General features: G+C 42.2%; 2 protein-coding genes across 8 annotated transcripts in view; both read left to right on the forward strand.

Annotated features, from left to right (window-relative positions):
- The window catches only part of LOC133631507 (transmembrane protein 236-like), a 16,337-nt gene extending 9,861 nt beyond the window's left edge, over positions 1-6,476 (forward strand). For 4 of the 5 annotated variants that reach the window (XM_062023783.1, XM_062023782.1, XM_062023779.1 and 1 more), the window contains one exon: positions 4,394-6,476. In XM_062023783.1, coding sequence (XP_061879767.1) covers positions 4,394-5,034 — 641 coding nt within the window. In that variant the 3' untranslated portion in view covers positions 5,035-6,476. The remainder of the gene's footprint in view (positions 1-4,393) is intronic. The other variant, XM_062023780.1, reaches the window with a different exon arrangement.
- Positions 6,477-11,288: 4,812 nt separating this feature from the next.
- The window catches only part of LOC133631246 (voltage-dependent L-type calcium channel subunit beta-2-like), a 45,439-nt gene continuing 37,933 nt past the window's right edge, over positions 11,289-18,794 (forward strand). For 2 of the 3 annotated variants that reach the window (XM_062023412.1, XM_062023414.1), the window contains exon 1: positions 11,289-11,538. In XM_062023412.1, the coding sequence (XP_061879396.1) occupies positions 11,491-11,538 (48 nt within the window). In that variant the 5' untranslated portion in view covers positions 11,289-11,490. Of the gene's footprint in view, positions 11,539-16,794; positions 17,154-18,794 lie in introns of those variants that run through there. The other variant, XM_062023413.1, reaches the window with a different exon arrangement.

Genomic DNA, 18,794 nt, shown 5'->3' on the forward strand with positions numbered 1-18,794 from the left:
ATGACAATAATCCAGCAGTGACGGGAGGGCAGGGCAGGTATAAATAGCAGCTGGCTGATTGGCACCAGGTGTGGCCCGGTGCCAATCAGCCACAGCTGAGGGGACAGCAAGCACTCAGAGAGACAAATGGGAAATAACCAAAATAAGAGCGCTGACAGGAAATGACAGAGGAAAAACCAAAACATAACTAAACTGTCAGGGACAAGCCTGACAATGGTAAGAGTCATTCAAATAACTATAACATATAGAACATGCTATACATTTACCAAACAATCTGTCACTCCTAATCGCTAAATCCCATGAAATCTTATACGTCTAGTCTCTTACGTGAATGAGATCAATAATATTATTTGATATTTTACGCTAATGTGTTCATCATTTCACACATAAGTCGCTCCTGAGTATAAGCCCCGGCCAAACTATGAAAAAAACTGCCACTTATAGTCCGAAAAATACGGTACATACTGCTGTTAATGTATATTTTATTCTGACATCCCTGAAATAATTGATACCATTATTTGATTACTGCAAACATTTATAAGGATAATGATTAAAGATGTCCGATAATGGGTTTTTTGCCGATATTGTCCAACTCTTATTTACCGATTCCAATATCAAGCAATACCGATATATACAGTCGTGGAATGAACACATTATTATGCCTCATTTTGTTGTGATGCCCTGCTGGATGCATTAAACCAGTGTTTTTCAACCACTGTGCCGCGGCACACTGGTGTGCCGTGAGATACAGTCTGGTGTGCCGTGGGAGAATAAGCAGTTTCACCTATCTGGGTTAAAAATATTTTTTTGCAAACCAGTAATTATAATCCGCAAATTATGTGCCGTTTGTTGAGTGTCAGTGCTGTCTAGAGCTCGGCAGAGTAACCGTGTTATACTCTTCCATATCAGTAGGTGGCAGCCGGTAGCTAATTGCTTTGTAGATGTTGGGAAAACAATGGTTTGTCTTGAGGCAGCATGCAGGTAAAAAGGTATCTAATGCTCAAAACAAAAATAAAGAAAAGGCATTGAAGCTTAGGTAAGGCTATGCAGAACGAAACTAAAACTGAACAGGCTGCAAAGTAAACAAAAACAGAATGCTGGACGACAGCAAAGACTTACTGTGGAGCAGCAGACGGCGTCCACAAAGTACGTCCGTACATGACATGACAATCAAGAAGGATAGCGTCTGCACAACTTAAACAGTCTTGATTGCCAAAACAAAGCAGGTGCGCAGAATAGTGTTCAAGGAAGACATGAAACTGCTACAGGAAAATGCCAACAAAACAGGAAAAGCCACCAAAATAGACAAGAAGTAAAACACTACACACAGGAAAACGTCAAAAAACTCAAAATAAGTCAGGGCGTGATGTGACAGGTGGTGACAGTACACCTACTTTGAGAGAGTTCAAACCCCGGCCGAGTCATACCAAAGACTATAAAAATGGGAGCCATTACCTCCCTGCTTGGCACTCAGCATCAAGGGTTGGAATTGGGGGTTGAATCACCAAAAATGATTCCCGGGCGCAGCCACCACTGCTGCTCACTGCTCCCCTCACCTCCCAGGGGCTGATCAAGGGGGATGGGTCAAATGCAGAGAATAATTTCACCGCACCTAGTGTGTGTGTGACAATCATTGGTACTTTAACTTAACTTAACAAGAGTATATTGATGCATGGTTGGTTATGGTTTAAAGTCATATCCAACAATTGCGAGAACAACTTTTTATTGTCAATATCGGCTTATGAGTTTCATTTTTTAATAATTTCTGCTGGTGGTGTCCCTCTGGATTTTTTCAATGGAAAAAATGTGCCTTGGCTCAGAAAAGGTTGAAAAAACACTGCATTAAACAATGTAACAAGGTTTTCCAAAAGAAATCAACTCAAGTTATGGAAAAAAGTGCCAACATGGCACTGCCATATTTATTATTGAAGTCACAAAGTGCATTATTTGTTTTAACATGCCTCAAAACAGCAGCTTGGAATTTGGTACATGCTCTCCCTGAGAGAGCATGAGGAGGTTGAGGTGGGATGGAGGGTGGGGAAGTAGCGGGGGGTGTATATGGTAGCGTCCCGGAAGAGTTAGTGCTGCAAGGGGTTCTGGGTATTTGTTCTGTTGTGTTTATGTTGTGTTACGGTACGGATGTTCTCCCGAAATGTGTTTGTCATTCTTGTTTGGTGTGGGTTCTGTGGAAAGATGCATATATGTTTAAGACTTCTTTCTCTATTCATAGCCATGTTTGAGCAGCTAGTACTTTTCCTTTGTGTATTCTACCAGTCTCTCTTTGTCTTCAGATTGTCTGTTTAGTGTCTTAAACCATCAGGAATCAGAATCAGAATAGTTTTATTGCCATTGTTTGAGAACGTGTTCACAAACTAGGAATTTTTCTTGGTGCAATCGCGCAACATAAAACACATATAACACATATTTGGTAATAAAAAGAGCTGTAACTGAGCTCTGAATGTGAAATACAACACCCACTGGTTTCTTATCAGTGGTGCGAGGGGGAGATGGGGTTTTCTGTGTGTGAAAAGAAGTTGTTTTTTCCCTTGGAAGGCCAGATCAACTAGAGTAGCCGATAAGTTGATCTCCTGAAATTTCAGTAAAACTTCAAAATATTCCAATTCTGTCTTGATGGTCCTTCTTACTCAGCATATATGTCATCGAAAGAATTTGGGATTGACCAGTAACTTTGATTCCCTGGGAGGAAGAGCTGGTCCGACGCAACAATTCACAGTGCGGCGCATATTTGTAACAGTGTTAAAGTTGTGTGACCTGTATGGCTGTTGACCAAGTATGCGTTGCATTCTCTTGCGTGTGTGAAAAGCCGTAGATATTATGTGACTGGGCCGGCACGCAAAGGCAGTGCCTTTAAGGTTTTTTGGCGCTCTGTACTTCTCCCTACGTCCGTGTACACAGCGGCGTTTTAGAAAGTCATACGTTTTACTTTTTGAAACCGATACCTAGGGATGATGTTTGATAAGAAATTATCGAGTTCGAGCTCATTATCGAATCCTCTTATCGAACTGATTCCTTATCGATTATCTTATCGAATCCAGATAGGTTGTTGTATATGGAAAAAAAAACAATATTTGGTTTAACAAAAGCTCACTTTTATTTTATAAGAAAAAAATAAAATAAAATAAATAAATAAATATTGACTGTTACCCCCCTAAAAAAATTAAATAAATAAATATTGACTGTTGTTACCCAAAGTATATTAAGTGGGATTTTTCAGAAAAACAAATATATACAGTAACACAAAAACAACCTGTCTCTGTGATCACTATAGGTGTATAAATAATAATATAGTGTTATATAAAATCAGTCCCTTGGGCACAAAACTGAAAATAATCCAGCTCTCCTCTCCAAAAAGTGCACTTCTGCTGCTATTGGAACATACTAACTACACACACAGGCAGACAGCTAACAAACAATCCAAGACGTCTAATAAAGTTCCAAAGCAGATTAATCCATTTAGGCTCTTTATTGTTGTTTATCTTGCTTTGTCTTTTCCTATCTTTACTTTTGTCTAGCACTGGACTGTTATTTATTTATCTTTTAAACTGAAATACGCACAATGACAAATGTATAAGCTATGTGATTAAATTAACATACTGAAATGTAATACACCTAAATATTAGCTTCACACAAATATACAGTACTATCATCAAACAAATACTTCTGAGTGTTGAAACTATTTTGATGGTGGAAATACACGACTGGCAGCCATTTGAAGTCCTCAAAACATCCATTGAAACAGTGCACAAAAATAGTTTTTCAATAAACATCTTACTATCAAATTTAACCACTTTCCACCTTAATATTGAGTTACATAAACAAGTTAAACAGTTTACTTACAGACTTATCTTTTCCAAGGCTTGTAAGAGCTAACACAACTTGTCTACTTCTCAATTGTCTCAAACCGGAAGTGCCCAAACTAATGACGCGTAGTATTTTCATATCGCCACAAGATGTCAGTAAGAGTCTACAGGCCCATTTGGGATTCGTTCCCAGGGATTCGAATAAAGAACCAACTCTTTTTCTTTACTATAGTGGCCTCGATAACGGGAACCGGTTCTCAAAAGGGATTCGAGTCCGTGGAATCGGTTCTTATCGAACAACCGGGAGAATCGGTTTCGAACATCATCCCTACCGATAATTTTGAAACCGATACCGATAATTTCCGATATTACATTTTAAAGCATTTATCGTCCGATAATATCGGCAGTCCGATGTTATCGGACATCCATAATAATGGTAAGTAAAAAGGAATAACAATTTAGTTGGGGGTAAAAAACGACAAAAAGAAAAGCATGTGTAAGTTTGTTTAGTTAGTAATAATGTTGAGAAAAACAATCAATCGTGATCATATTATTTTATCTGCTGTCATTAGAAGCAGACAGTCTGGACCTGACCTTTGACCTGCCGGGGCCCATCCTGACCCACCTGGAACCAGTCAGCTGCGTCTCCGGCCAGCCGCCGTCTGAGGAAGTCCAGCCAAACGACGCCCCGGCGAGTCCAGCGGACCCCAAGAACCAGCCGGTTGCCCCCCGCAGGCCGCAGGGCGTGTCCGGGCGCTCCGTGCCCCTCCGCAGCAAAACGTCCGGCGCCGCTTACCTGTACTCCTCCTCGCCATCACGCCGCTTCGCCGGCCCTCTGGGCTTCCTCCGGAGGAAAGACGTGAGGTCGGAGGTGTTTGTGGATTGTTTCTTGTTCTGGTTCGATACCGTGGAGATGGTGCGGGTGTCGGGCCAGCCGGCGGTCTTCTTCTCCCCCTGGGTGTACCCCGTCTTCATTCTCGCCTTCCTGTCCACGCTGCGCATGGCCCTGGTCCCTCGCAGTCCCTGGTTGTCCTCGGCCGGCGTGGCCCTGCAGGACCTGCCCTTCTTTGTCCTGCGCGTCGCCCTCATGGCCGCTTTCGGACTGGTGACGCCCGTGTTGTACCCGCTGAAGAACGCCCTGGTCGGCCTGGCCTTCTTCTACTTCACCTTCGTCACCAAGATGAAAATATTCAAGAGGCGGAGCATGTTTTGACCAGGAGGAGGAGGACCTGTGGGACAAACTAAGGGTAAATATTACCAGTATTGGCCATTTTTTTTTAGTATTTATTGACACACTTTAATAATGATGATGCGGCATAGCTCGGTTGGTAGAGTGGCCGTGCCAGCGACTTGAGGGTTCCAGGTTCGATCCCCGCTTCCGCCATCCTGTCCTTGGGCAAGACACTTGACCCACCTGCTCCCAGTGCCACCCACACTGCTTTAAATGTAACTTAGATATTGGGGTTCACTATGTAAAAGCGCTTCGAGTCACTAGAGAAAAGTGCTATATAAATATGATTCACTTCACTGCACTAATGATGATGTAACTCTTTCATGTTAAAATACAGCAGAGGTCCTCATTTTTTTCCACTTTAAGGGCCAATATCATGAAAAAATATATATATTAGGGATGTCCGATAATGGCTTTTTGCCGATATTCCGATATTGTCCAACTCTTTAATTACCGATACCGATATCAACCGATATATACAGTCGTGGAATTAACACATTATTATGTCTAATTTGGACAACCAGGTATGGTGAAGATAAGGTACTTTTAAAAAAAATTATAAAATAAAATAAGATAAATAAATTAAAAACATTTTCTTGAATAAAAAAGAAAGTAAAACAATATAAAAACAGTTACATAGAAACTAGTAATGAATGAGAATGAGTAACATTAACTGTTAAAGGTTAGTATTATTAGTGGAGCAGCAGCACGCACAATCATGTGTGCTTACGGACTGTATCCCTTGCAGACTGTATTGATATATATTGATATATAATGTAGGAAGCAGAATATTAATAACAGAAAGAAACAACCCTTTTGTGTGAATGAGGAGGGAGTTTTTTTGGGTTGGTGCACTAATTGTAAGTGTATCTTGTGTTTTTTATGTTGATTGAATTAAAAAAAAACGATATCGATAATAAAAAAAACGATACCGATAATTTCCGATATTACATTTTAACGCATTTATCGGACATCCCTAATATATATTTAAATAAAAACAATAATTATGGTATAACTTACTAATCACATGACTGGAATTTGAACCCTGGTCACAACCCCTCGGAACTTTCAGCCCTCAGCATGTCTCCTCCATTAATGTCTGTAGAACTTTTAGTTTCATTTGGGTAAAGTTGGGTGGGCCACATAAAAAGCTATAAATATTAGTCTTCAGTAGAAAATTCAACTCTGTTAGAGGTGGGAATATTTGGGCACCTCACGATTACTAATCAGGAGCTGCGATTCCATTACAAATGATTTATTGATGCGTCTATAATTGATGTATATTGATGCATTTCTTGTGGTTTCACTACATACGTGTTTAAAAAAACTGCATTTGTAATAAGAAACAGTTCAATTAATTCTCGTGTTTACTCAATTAATTAATGGAAATTAAACTGGAGCATGAGTGCCCTAAAATAAAAAGGAGCTGGTCTGATCTCTCGGTGAGGTGGTTGACATTATTTACAATAACTACAGCGTTTATTGATGTAGTGATTGGAGCACATACTTGTTGGTCACAAAAAACATTCATGAAGTTTGCTTCTTTTATGAATTTGTTATGTGTCTACTGAAAATGTGAGGGTCAAAAGTATACATACATATTTGCTTACATGTCCCTTGGCAAGTTTACCTGCAATAAGGCGCTTTTGGTAGCCATCCACAAGCTTCTGCTGGAATTGTTGACCACAAAATTGGTGCAGTTCAGCTAAATGTGTTGCTTTTCTGACATGGACTTGTTTCTTCAGCATTGTCCACACCTTTAAGTCAGGACTTTGGGAAGGCCATTCTAAAACCTTCATTCTAGCCTGATTTAGCCATTCCTTTACCACTTTTGAGGTGTGTTTGGGGTCATTGTCGTGTTGGAACACCCAACTGCACCCAAGACCCAACCTCCGGGCTGATGATTTTAGCTTGTCCTGAAGAATTTGGAGGTAATCCTCCTTTTTTATTGCCCCATTTACTCTCTGTAAAGCAGCAGTTCAATTGGCAGCAAAACAGGCCCAGAGCATAATACTACCACCACCATGCTTGACTGTAGGAATGGTGTTCTTGGGATTAAAGGCCTCACCTTTTCTCCTCCAAACATATTGCTGGGTATTGTGGCCAAACAGCTCCATTTTTGTTTCATTTGACCACAGAACTTTCCTCCAGAAGGTCTTATCTTTGTCCATGTGATGTCAGATGAAACCAAAATAGTTGGGTGCAGTTGGGTGTTCCAACAGGACAATGACCCCAAACACACATCAAAAGTGGTAAAGGAATGGCTAAATCAGGCTAGAATGAAGGTTTTAGAATGGCCTTCCCAAAGTCCTGACTTAAATGTGTGGACAATGCTGAAGAAACAAGTCCATGTCAGAAAAGCAACACATTTAGCTGAACTGCACCAATTTAGTGGTCAAGTGGTCAAGCAGAAGCTTGTGGATGGTGTTGCGTCGACCAGCATTCCTCCAATGGGGAATTCAAATTGCTAGTCTCTCCCAGATTCTTTTTATGGCACATAAGCTGATGTTTATATTCAATCAACAGGCATCAGTTGGTATTTTGTGGTTTATTCTCCAAGCTTAGAGGACAAACTGAGACCAATCCAGCACACCAGCGTTCCCCAGCCCGGTCCAGATCGGTCTAGCTCGGTCTCCCCTCAAACCCCCGGAAATCCCGTGATCTTTCCTCTGTCCCCCGCCTGTTGTTTCCCCAGTCTAGCTGTGCTCCTTATCTTAGGAATGTAATGGCAGTCTCAACAAAGAGAATAAACAGCGCTCTGACTCTAACCAAGGACACTCGAATCCAAGCACTTTGTACCACACGAGACATTAGCTGATGTAAATATGACTATAGGAGTTTTTAGAAAGAAGTAACACTTAAATATGGATATGATTCTCATCTGCTACCAAAAGCGCCTTATTGCAGGTAAACTTGCCAGGGGACATGTGAGCAAATATTAACATTGCTGTATGTATACTTTTGACCCTCACATTTTCAGTAGAGCCATAATAAATTCATAAAAGAAGCAAACTTCAAGAATGTTTTTTGTGAGCAACAAGTATGTGCTCCAATCACTACATCACAACAAAATAAGAGATGTAGAAATGATTGGAAACTCCAGACAGCCATGACATGATGTTCTTTACACGTGTACGTACACTTTTGACCACCACTGTATGTATCTTCCACCTAATCCACGTTTTGCTGCCCTTCTTCTTCAACTTAGCAGGAATGACAAGTGAGTATCCAATCACAGTCGCGTTAACATCAGGCTACCTAGGTAGGTAACAACTTGTGATATGATTGGCTATCGCAACTGTCTATCAACTGTGTGTATAAAATCAAGCACTTAGGCATGGAGACTGTTTCTACAAACATTTGTGAAAGAATGAGCCGCTTTCAGTGATTTCCAGCGTGGAACTGTCACAGGATGCCACCTGTGCAACAAATCCAGTCGTGACATTTCCCCGCTCCTAAATATTCTGGGTTTGGAGGTTACCAGGAGAACGCTACATTTCGGACTGCATTGTGCCGCTTGTGAAATTTGGTGGAGGAGGAATTATGGTGTGGGGTTGTTTTTCAGGAGTTGGGCTTGGCCCCTTAGTTCCAGTGCAATGAACATTTAGGACAATTCCATGCTCCCAACCTTGTGGGAACAGTTTGGAGCAGGCCCCTTCCTCTTCCAAGCAAGGTCCATAAAGACATGGATGACAAGAGTCTGGTGGGGATGAACTTGACTGGCCTGCACAGAGTCCTGACCAGAACCCGATAGAACACCTTTGGGATGAATTAGAGCGGAGACTGAGAGCCAGGCCTTCTCCACCAACATCAGTGTGTGACCTCACCAATGCGCTTTTGGAAGAATGGTGGAAAACTCCTATAAACACACTCCGCAACCTTGTGGACAGCCTTCCCAGAAGAGTTGAAGCTGTAATAGCTGCAAAAGGTGGACCCACATCATATTGAACCCTATGGGTTAGGAGTGGGATGGCACTTCAAGGTCATACGTGAGTCAAGGCATGTTTACTTTTGGCAATATCGTGTATGACATGAAGAGAATATGAATACTTTTAGATATTTAGGGAGAGTCAATTAAAAAATACTTGTTGTGGAAGTTGCCCTCCCGTGGGTTCCCCTGATCACGACAGACCCACTTGTGAGCCCGGTAGTCAGGTTTGACAGTTGTTTTTTATTTGTGCACACGCCATGACAGCACACTGCTCTGCGACTTTCCAGTCCTTGGTTTGAGTCTTTTCTCTCGGCGTGTCTCTCTCTCTCTCTCTCTCTCGCTCCAACTCTACTCACGTGTCTCGTCTCGGCTGCTGCTAATAAGGGCGACAGGTGATTAGATAACAAGGCCCAGCTGGGCAAATCTACCAGAGGTGGGTAGAGTAGCCAGAAATAGTACTCAAGTAAGAGTACTGTTACTTTAGAGATTTATTACTCAAGTAGAAGTAAGGAGTAGTCCCCCAAATATTTACTTGAGTAAAAGTAAAAAGTATGTTGTGCAAAAACTACTCAAGTACTGAGTAACTGATGAGTAACCTGTTCGTTTAATGACGACGGCAACAAATAATGCACAAAAACATAAAAATAGCAATGAGCAAATTCAGAGCCAGGAATATCTCTTAAGCAACTAAAACAATAATATATATTAAATAATAATACATTAACATAAAACAAATGAAGGCAAATTGAGCCACAATAACTTAACAGCACCATAGGCTCAGTAGGCAGAGATTACAAAGGAAAATAACAAGTTAGCCTTTACGCAAACCATAAACTGATAGGTGTGGGCTGCACCTGGGAACACACTGTGCACTTCTGATTGGTGTGTGTGTGTGTGTGTGTGTGTGTGTGTGTGTGTGTGTGTGTGTGTGTGTGTGTGTGTGTGTGTGTGTGTGTGTGTGTGTGTGTGTGTGTGTGTGTGTGTGTGTGTGTGTGTGTGTGTGTGTGTGTGTGTGTGTGTGTGTCTTTGTCTGTGTATGAGGCTGCAGTGCGTTAATAAATGTCCCCACACGATGTACATTTAGTGATTCATAGCAGGGAAGCTAACATCAGCCTACGGTGACAGCCAAAATATCTACTAACGTTACTTACTGCCATGTGCTTCCTCAAATTTGACGTTGACTTCATGGAAGCTTAAGCTTGTTAATCATGTGACCGCCTGGCTCTGTTTGATTGGTGAAACGGAGTCAAACGTCACCAGTGACTGCATTTGATTGGTGAAACGGAGTCAAACGTCACCAGTGACTGCATTTGATTGGTGAAACGGAGTCATACGATAGATCCTACTTTGAAGGTCTGTCTGACAAACCAAGACAAACAAAGCGTGCATTAACAGATCGATAAAAATCCGTAGTGAGTAGCGAGCTGAATGTAGATAAATGGAGCGGAGTAAAAGTAGCGTTTCTTCTTTATAAATATACTCAAGTAAAAGTAAAAGTATGTTGCATTAAAACTACTCTTAGAAGTACAATTTATCCCAAAAGTTACTCAAGTAGATGTAACGGAGTAAATGTAGCGTGTTACTACCCACCTCTGCAATCTACTCACCTGCCGCTGTCTTCGAGGCCGGTCCTTGCACACCTTGCTCCGCGGCAGGCCCGCGGGCCACGCCCCCCCTCCACACTTGTATCTTTAATTAAAAGTGACATGAAACTCTTTGGCGGAGGTCATTCAAGCCAGCAAAGTCATTTTCTTTCCAATTGGACGGACGAGCACATCACCGCTCACAGGAGTGCTTGAAGAAAAATGACTTTACGGGTGAACAAAAATGTGGTGGGTCATCACCAGAGCGCTGCAGCCACGCAGGAGAAAGGGGGCGACAGGGCACAGACACAGATGGAGTGATGATGGAGGAGAAGGAAGAGGGGTCATGTCGTAAAAATGAGGGAGTGGAAGCGCATTTGAATTCAGGCTGTGTGTCTCCTGCAGCGCTGGCCCAGAGTTTGCTGCTATGGCATGGCAACAGGAAGGGGGCGGGGTCCGCCGCAACAGCATCTCACACACACACACACACACACACACACACACACACACACACACACACACACACAAACAGTGACTCAGGTAAGTTGTGACGTCCCTGATGGGAAGAGAGGACCCTTGAAGGAGGGATGGAAGCCAGCATGGAGACGGGGAGGAGGAAGAAGTAAAAGGAGGCGGAGCTACAGAACCCCCCCCCCCACCCCCATTCAGATCAATGTGAACTCCCTGGATGATGCGGCGTGAGACTGCAGAGACACGGACGGGGGACGGACATACCGAAGACACCGGTGAAGGTGAACCGGAAGAGAGGATGGGAGAGCGTCCGCAAACTGCTTTTCCCCACTTCCCGCTTCCTGGGAACGACTTGGAAAGTCGCACCTGAAGGCAGCGTGCGCGCCCTCGGAGAAGCCGCGGCGCCATGAGGACACAGGTGTGACAGGACACGCCCCCCCGGCAGATGTCTTCATGTATTGCTGCGGGCTGGGAAACTGGCGGAGCGCGCACACCACCTGTGTAAGTGAGCAGCGCAGCATCACTCTGATGCCATGGCAACGGGGGCGACGAGAGTGCTAAATAGCAACAAGCTAAAGGAATATGCAACCTGGGGGATGTTTAGGGCTAAATCTTTGACAAATATTCCACAATATAAAAAGTTAACTCTTCAAGCTTTCCACTTAAGTTTCCTGCGAGCATCTCATTTAAAAAAAACATGTAAAGCGACTTTGGGTACTTAGAAAAGTGCTATATAAATCCCAGGTATTATTATTATTATTATTATTATTATTTATCTCAGTATTTGATATTTAATAAAATCTTAGTTTGATCTCAATCCCCCCCCCCAAAAAAAATAATAATAAAATTAAAATAACACCCCCTCCCACCCCCAGTCCTACATTTCAGTCACAGTGGGTAGCAATGTACTGCCTTCCTCTTCACCACAAGTAGATAGAGACCATACCAACTGAACTGAGGAGACACATTTTTGAAGCTTCTCAGGTGGAATTCTTTCCCATTCTTGCTTGATGTACAGCTTAAGTTGTTCAACAGTCTTTAGCCTTCACACATTTTCAATGTCTGGACTACAGGCAGGCCAGTCTAGTACCCGCACTCTTTTACTATGAAGCCACGTTGATGTAACACGTGGCTTGGCATTGTCTTGCTGAAATAAGCAGGGGCGTCCATGGTAACGTTGCTTGGATGGCAACATATGTTGCTCCAAAAGCTGTATGTACCTTTCAGCATTAATGGTGCCTTCACAGATGTGTAAGTTACCCATGTCTTGGCCACTAATACACCCCCATACCATCACACATGCTGCCTTTTACACTTTGCGCCTAGAACAATCCGGATGGTTCTTTTCCTCTTTGGTCCGGAGGACACGACGTCCACAGTTTCGCAAAAACAATTTGAAATGTGGGCCCGTCAGACCACAGAACACTTTTCCACTTTGGATCAGTCCATCTTAGATGAGCTCAGGCCCAGCGAAGCCGACGGCGTTTCTGGGTGTTGTTGATAAACGGTTTTCGCCTTGCATAGGAGAGTTTTAACTTGCACTTACAGATGTAGCGACCAACTGTAGTTACTGACAGTGGGTTTCTGAAGTGTTCCTGAGCCCATGTGGTGATATCCTTTACACACTGATGTGGCTTGTTGATGCAGTACAGCCTGAGGGATGGAAGGTCACGGGCTTAGCTGCTTACGTGCAGTGATTTCTCCACATTCTCTGAACCCTTTGATGATATTACGGAGCGTAGATGGTGAAATCCCTAAATTCCTTGCAATAGCTGCTTGAGAAAGGTTGTTCTTAAACTGTTCAACAATTTGCTCGCGCATTTGTTGACAAAGTGGTGACCCTCGCCCCATCCTTGTTTGTGGATGACTGAGCATTTCATGGAATCTACTTTTGTACCCAATCATGGCACCCACCTGTTCCCAATTAGCCTGTTCACCTGTGGGATGTTCCAAATAAGTGTTTGATGAGCATTCCTCAACTTTATCAGGGCTCAGGAACACTTCAGAAACCCACTGTCAGTAACTACAGTTGGTCGCTACATTTGTAAGTGCAAGTTAAAACTCTCCTATGCAAGGCGAAAACCGTTTATCAACAACACCCAGAAACGCAGTCGGCTTCGCTGGGCCTGAGCTCATCTAAGATGGACTGATGCAAAGTGGAAAAGTGTTCTGTGGTCTGACGAGTCCACATTTCAAATTCTTTTTGGAAACTGTGGACGTCGTGTCCTCCGGAACAAAGAGGAAAAGAACCATCCGGATAGTTATAGGCGCAAAGTGTAAAAGGCAGCATGTGTGATGGTATGGGGGTGTATTAGTGCCCAAGACATGGGTAACTTACACATCTGTGAAGGCACCATTAATGCTGAAAGGTACATACAGCTTTTGGAGCAACATATGTTGCCATCCAAGCAACATTATCATGGACGCCCCTGCTTATTTCAGCAAGACAATGCCAAGCCACGTGTTACATCAACGTGGCTTCATAGTAAAAGAGTGCGGGTACTAGACTGGCCTGCCTGTAGTCCAGACATTGAAAATGTGTGGCGCATTATGAAGCCTAAAATAGCAGAAGGGAGACCCCCGGACTGTTGAACAACTTAAGCTGTACATCAAGCAAGAATGGGAAAGAATTCCACTTCAAAAATGTGTCTCCTCAGTTCCCAAACCTTTACTGAGTGTTGTTAAAAGGAAAGGCCATGTAACACAGTGGTAAAAATGCCCCTGTGACAACTTTTTTGCAATGTAAATTGATAGTTACTTGCAAAAAAACTCAAGTTTCTCAGTTCAAATTAAACGATGTCAATCCAGGACTTGTTCTATCGCGACGGTGCAAAGTGGGACACCAAGAGTCGGATGAAGGATGACACGGTAAAGTTGAAACGTCCGAGAGGAGACTTCACTGCTCGTTTGTGTCCGCGCTTAGAAAAATGGGGCAGCGTCATGCTTGGCTGGATGTGCTTTGTTGCCTTTGCAGCGTATCATAGCTTGATAGCTTAATTGTTGCCTTTGCAGCGTATCATAGCTTGATAGCTTAATTGTTGCCTTTGCAGCGTATCATAGCTTGATAGCTTAATTGTTGCCTTTGCAGCGTATCATAGCTTGATAGCTTAATTGTTGCCTTTGCAGCGTATCATAGCTTGATAGCGTCATATCATGGCTCCCATCTGCAACGTTACGTAACTGCCTTGTTGGACTTGCAGGAAGTTGGGGGTTAGAACCATGCTCTGTGCGTTCTTCAGTTACTCTTAGATTTCGGAGGGGGTGTGTGTCGTTACCCGTCATCAACCTTGACTATGAAGTCAACTGACCACACTTGATTGACACACATGGCAACACCGAGCTTAGTGTGCAGGAACACGCCTGAACACTTTTTATTTGGACAAATACTCTCTCCCCCAAACACAAAATAAGGGTCAGAGAAAACTAGCGCACACAAGCTAGAGAGCTACGAGTCCAGAGTCCGATGTATTTCTGGTAAAATGGTATGAAACGAGTATGGAAGCTGGACTGATAAGAAGCTAAAATCCTACCACTTCTATGTGGTATTGGAATGTGAGGATGACTTTCTTCTCCTCCACGTAAATTCTAAGTTTTAAAACTTGTTAACAACTACAGCGAATCTTGTCTGATTCCAATCAATGCAAGTCATCAGAATAAGATAATACACCAACTTATATTCTTGTCATCAAGAAAGAAGGGAATCTATATGCATTTAACATATTAAACGTGTATATATATATATATATATATATATATATATATATATATATATATATATATATATATATATATATATATATATATATATATATATATATATATATATATATATATATATATATATATATATATATGTCTTAATTAGATTATCTAAAAAAAAATAGTGCTCGATACCGTAATATGTATGTGTGGGAAAAAATCACAAGACTATTTCATCTCTACAGGCCTGTTTCATGAGGGTTTCCTCAATCATCAGGAAACCCTCATGAAACAGGCCTGTAGAGATGAAATAGTCTTGTGATTTTTTCCCACACATACATATATATATATATATATATATATATATATATATATATATATATATATATATATATATATATATATATATATATATATATATATATACACACATGCATGCATACATACACATACATATATACAAACCCCGTTTCCATATGAGTTGGGAAATGGTGTTAGATGTAAATATAAACGGAATACAATGATTTGCAAATCCTTTTCAAGCCATATTCAGTTGAATATGCTACAAAGACAACATATTTCATGTTCAAACTCATAAACATTTTTTTTGTGTGCAAATAATCATTAACTTTATAATTTGATGGCAGCAACACGTGACAAAGAAGTTGGGAAAGGTGGCAATAAATACTGATAAAGTTGAGGAATGCTCATCCAACACTTATTTGGAACATCCCACAGGTGTGCAGGCAAATTGGGAACAGGTGGGTGCCATGATTGGGTATAAAAGTAGATTCCATGAAATGCTCAGTCATTCACAAACAAGGATGGGGCGAGGGTCACCACTTTGTCAACAAATGCGTGAGCAAATTGTTGAACAGTTTAAGAACAACCTTTCTCAAGCAGCTATTGCAAGGAATTTAGGGATTTCACCATCTACGCTCCGTAATATCATCAAAAGGTTCAGAGAATCTGGAGAAATCACTGCACGTAAGCGGCATGGATTGAATGACCGTGACCTTCCATCCCTCAGACGGTACTGCATCAACAAGCGACATCAGTGTGTAAAGGATATCACCACATGGGCTCAGGAACACTTCAGAAAACCACTGTCAGTAACTACAGTTGGTCGCTACATCTGTAAGTGCAAGTTAAAACTCTACTATGCAAAGCGAAAGCCATTTATCAACAACACCCAGAAACGCCGCCGGCTTCTCTGGGCCCGAGATCCTCTAAGATGGACTCATGCAAAGTGGAAAAGTGTTCTGTGGTCTGACGAGTCCACATTTCAAATTGTTTTTGGAAATATTCGACATCGTGTCCTCCGGACCAAAGGGGAAGCGAACCATCCGGACTGTTATCCACGCAAAGTGTAAAAGGCAGCATGTGTGATGGTATGGGGGTGTATTAGTGCCCAAGACATGGGTAACTTACACATCTGTGAAGGCGCCATTAATGCTGAAAGGTACATACAGCTTTTGGAGCAACATATGTTGCCATCTAAGCGCCGTCTTTTTCATGGACGCCCCTGCTTATGAAGCCTAAAATAGCAGAAGGGAGACCCCCGGACTGTTGAATGACTGAAGCTCTACATAAAACAAGAATGGCAAAGAATTCCACTTTCAAAGCTTCAACAATTAGTTTCCTCAGTTCCCAAACCTTTACGGAGTGTTGTTAAAAGGAAAGGCCATGTAACACAGTGGTGAATATGCCCTTTCCCAACTACTTTGGCACGTGTTGCAGCCATGAAATTCCAAGTTAATTATTATTTGCAAAAAAAATAAATTAAGTTTATGAGTTTGAACATCAAATATGTTGTCTTTGTAGTGCATTCAACTGAATTTGGCTTGAAAATGATTTGCAAATCATTGTATTCCGTTTATATTTACATCTAACACCATTTCCCAACTCATATGGAAACAGGGTTTTGTATTTAACCAGCATGCACTGTGAGGACTTATTTAACCAGCATGCACTGTGAGGACTTATTTAACCAGCATGCACTCTGAGGACTTATTTAACCAGCATGCAATGTGAGGACAGCTCGCTGTTGCGCGGAAGTCAGGCAATAAACCGCTAATACCCTGAGGACTCGGAGGAAGGCACAGCGGCTTTCAGCATCTCGCAGACGAATGCAGCTGGGATAGGCTCCAGCACCCCCGCGACCCCGACTGGGACAAGCGGTAGGAAATGGATGGATGGACTTTTTTTTTTAAGAATCTAAATCTTTTTTAGGAATTGTACACCTGACGCCTTTAACTTTTAGTGGAAATTTCCCCGAGCCGAGCCCAGACATTTTGCACCATGGCGGTCCACCGCCTGTCACTCAAAGGCAGGTGTGGCGGCGGCAGGTGAAGCTTAAGACCCGCGGGGAATGAAAGCGTGGCTTCTTACTCGGGAGCATGCCGCCCAAGAAAAAGGTAAATGCATGCATGTGACGGTCGTGCCGTGTGTGTGTGTGTGTGTGTGTGTGTGTGGGACAGGACGCGCCATCTGTTGCACTGGCCGTTAATCCCTGGGAGGCCTTTGGCTAAACCTGCATGTGCGCATGTAGAACTGTCACTGGCATCGGGAGTTACATCATCTCATGTAGGCTAGAGCGAAGTGTCTAACTCATTGTAGATGGGGGCGGGGCCACATGGAGAAAAGTCTACTCCCCAAGCGGGGCCGGGACCGGTCAAATCACGGCGCGGTAACTTAAAAATAAAGACGACTTCAGATGGTTTTCTTTGTTTAAAAATAGAATGAGCACATTTTGAAAATGTGCAAGTCGTGATTTCAAATGTCACATTAGCCATTTGTTAAAGTGATTATCCAAATATGTTGGCCTGTGTCAGGTTCAAGCACTGATGACATCATTAATCAGACGAGAAGCAAGGATTTAATCAGAGACAGAGTTCAATTTAGCTCATGAGGAGAACGCATGGAGCTGCGCACTTAGTCACAGTCTCGCCCTACGCTCTAAGGGTCAGCTCCCGCGTCCCTCTATTTATTCAGGAGTTCCACAGTCAACAACACTAAGGCCGCCTCTAAAAGGAGTGGTCACATACACTACCGTTCAAAAGTTTGGGGTCACCCAAACAATTTTGTGGAATAGCCTTCATTTCTAAGAACAAGAATAGACTGTCGAGTTTCAGATGAAAGTTCTCTTTTTCTGGCCATTTTGAGCGTTTAATTGAGCCCACAAATGTGATGCTCCAGAAACTCAACCTGCTCAAAGGAAGGTCAGTTTTGTAGCTTCTGTAACGAGCTCAACTGTTTTCAGATGTGTGAACATGATTGCACAAGGGTTTTCTAATCATCAATTAGCCTTCTGAGTCAATGAGCAAACACATTGTACCATTAGAACACTGGAGTGATAGTTGCTGGAAATGGACCTATGTAGATATTGCACCAAAAAGCAGACATTTGCAGCTAGAATAGTCATTTACCACATTAGCAATGTATAGAGTGTATTTCTTTCAAGTTAAGACTAGTTTAAAGTTATCTTCATTGAAAAGTGCAGTGCTTTTCCTTCAAAAATAAGGACATTTCAATGTGACCCCAAACTTTTGAACGGTAGTGTATATGTGACCTGTGCTGGCAAAATGAATCACAATGAGGAAATTTTAAAAACCGAGTTATTATTGACACATTCTCCATCTAAAGACCTTCAAAATGATATATGGTTTGTTGGAATCGGACAGAAAACGACCGAGTTACATCCGATTGAAGTCGACCAAGTTTGAGGGTCCGTTTTGAGAAAAAACAGCTTAAAGTTGACTGTTCCAGAATAAGAATGTTCCAAAACAAAACTCCATAGCAACCATACATTAAAGGCCTACTGAAATGAATTTTATTTAGTTAAACGGGGATAGCAGATCTATTCTATGTGTCATACTTGATCATATCGCGATATTGCCATATTTTTGCTGAAAGGATTTAGTATAGAACAACGACGATAAAGATCACAACTTTTGGTATCTGACAAAAAAAAGCCTTGCCCCTACCGGAAGTAGCGTGACGTAGTCAATTGAACATATACGCAAAGTTCCCTATTGTTTATACCAGGGGTCACCAAC

Source organism: Entelurus aequoreus, linkage group LG16, assembly GCF_033978785.1.
Source record: "Entelurus aequoreus isolate RoL-2023_Sb linkage group LG16, RoL_Eaeq_v1.1, whole genome shotgun sequence".
NCBI lineage: Eukaryota > Metazoa > Chordata > Actinopteri > Syngnathiformes > Syngnathidae > Entelurus > Entelurus aequoreus.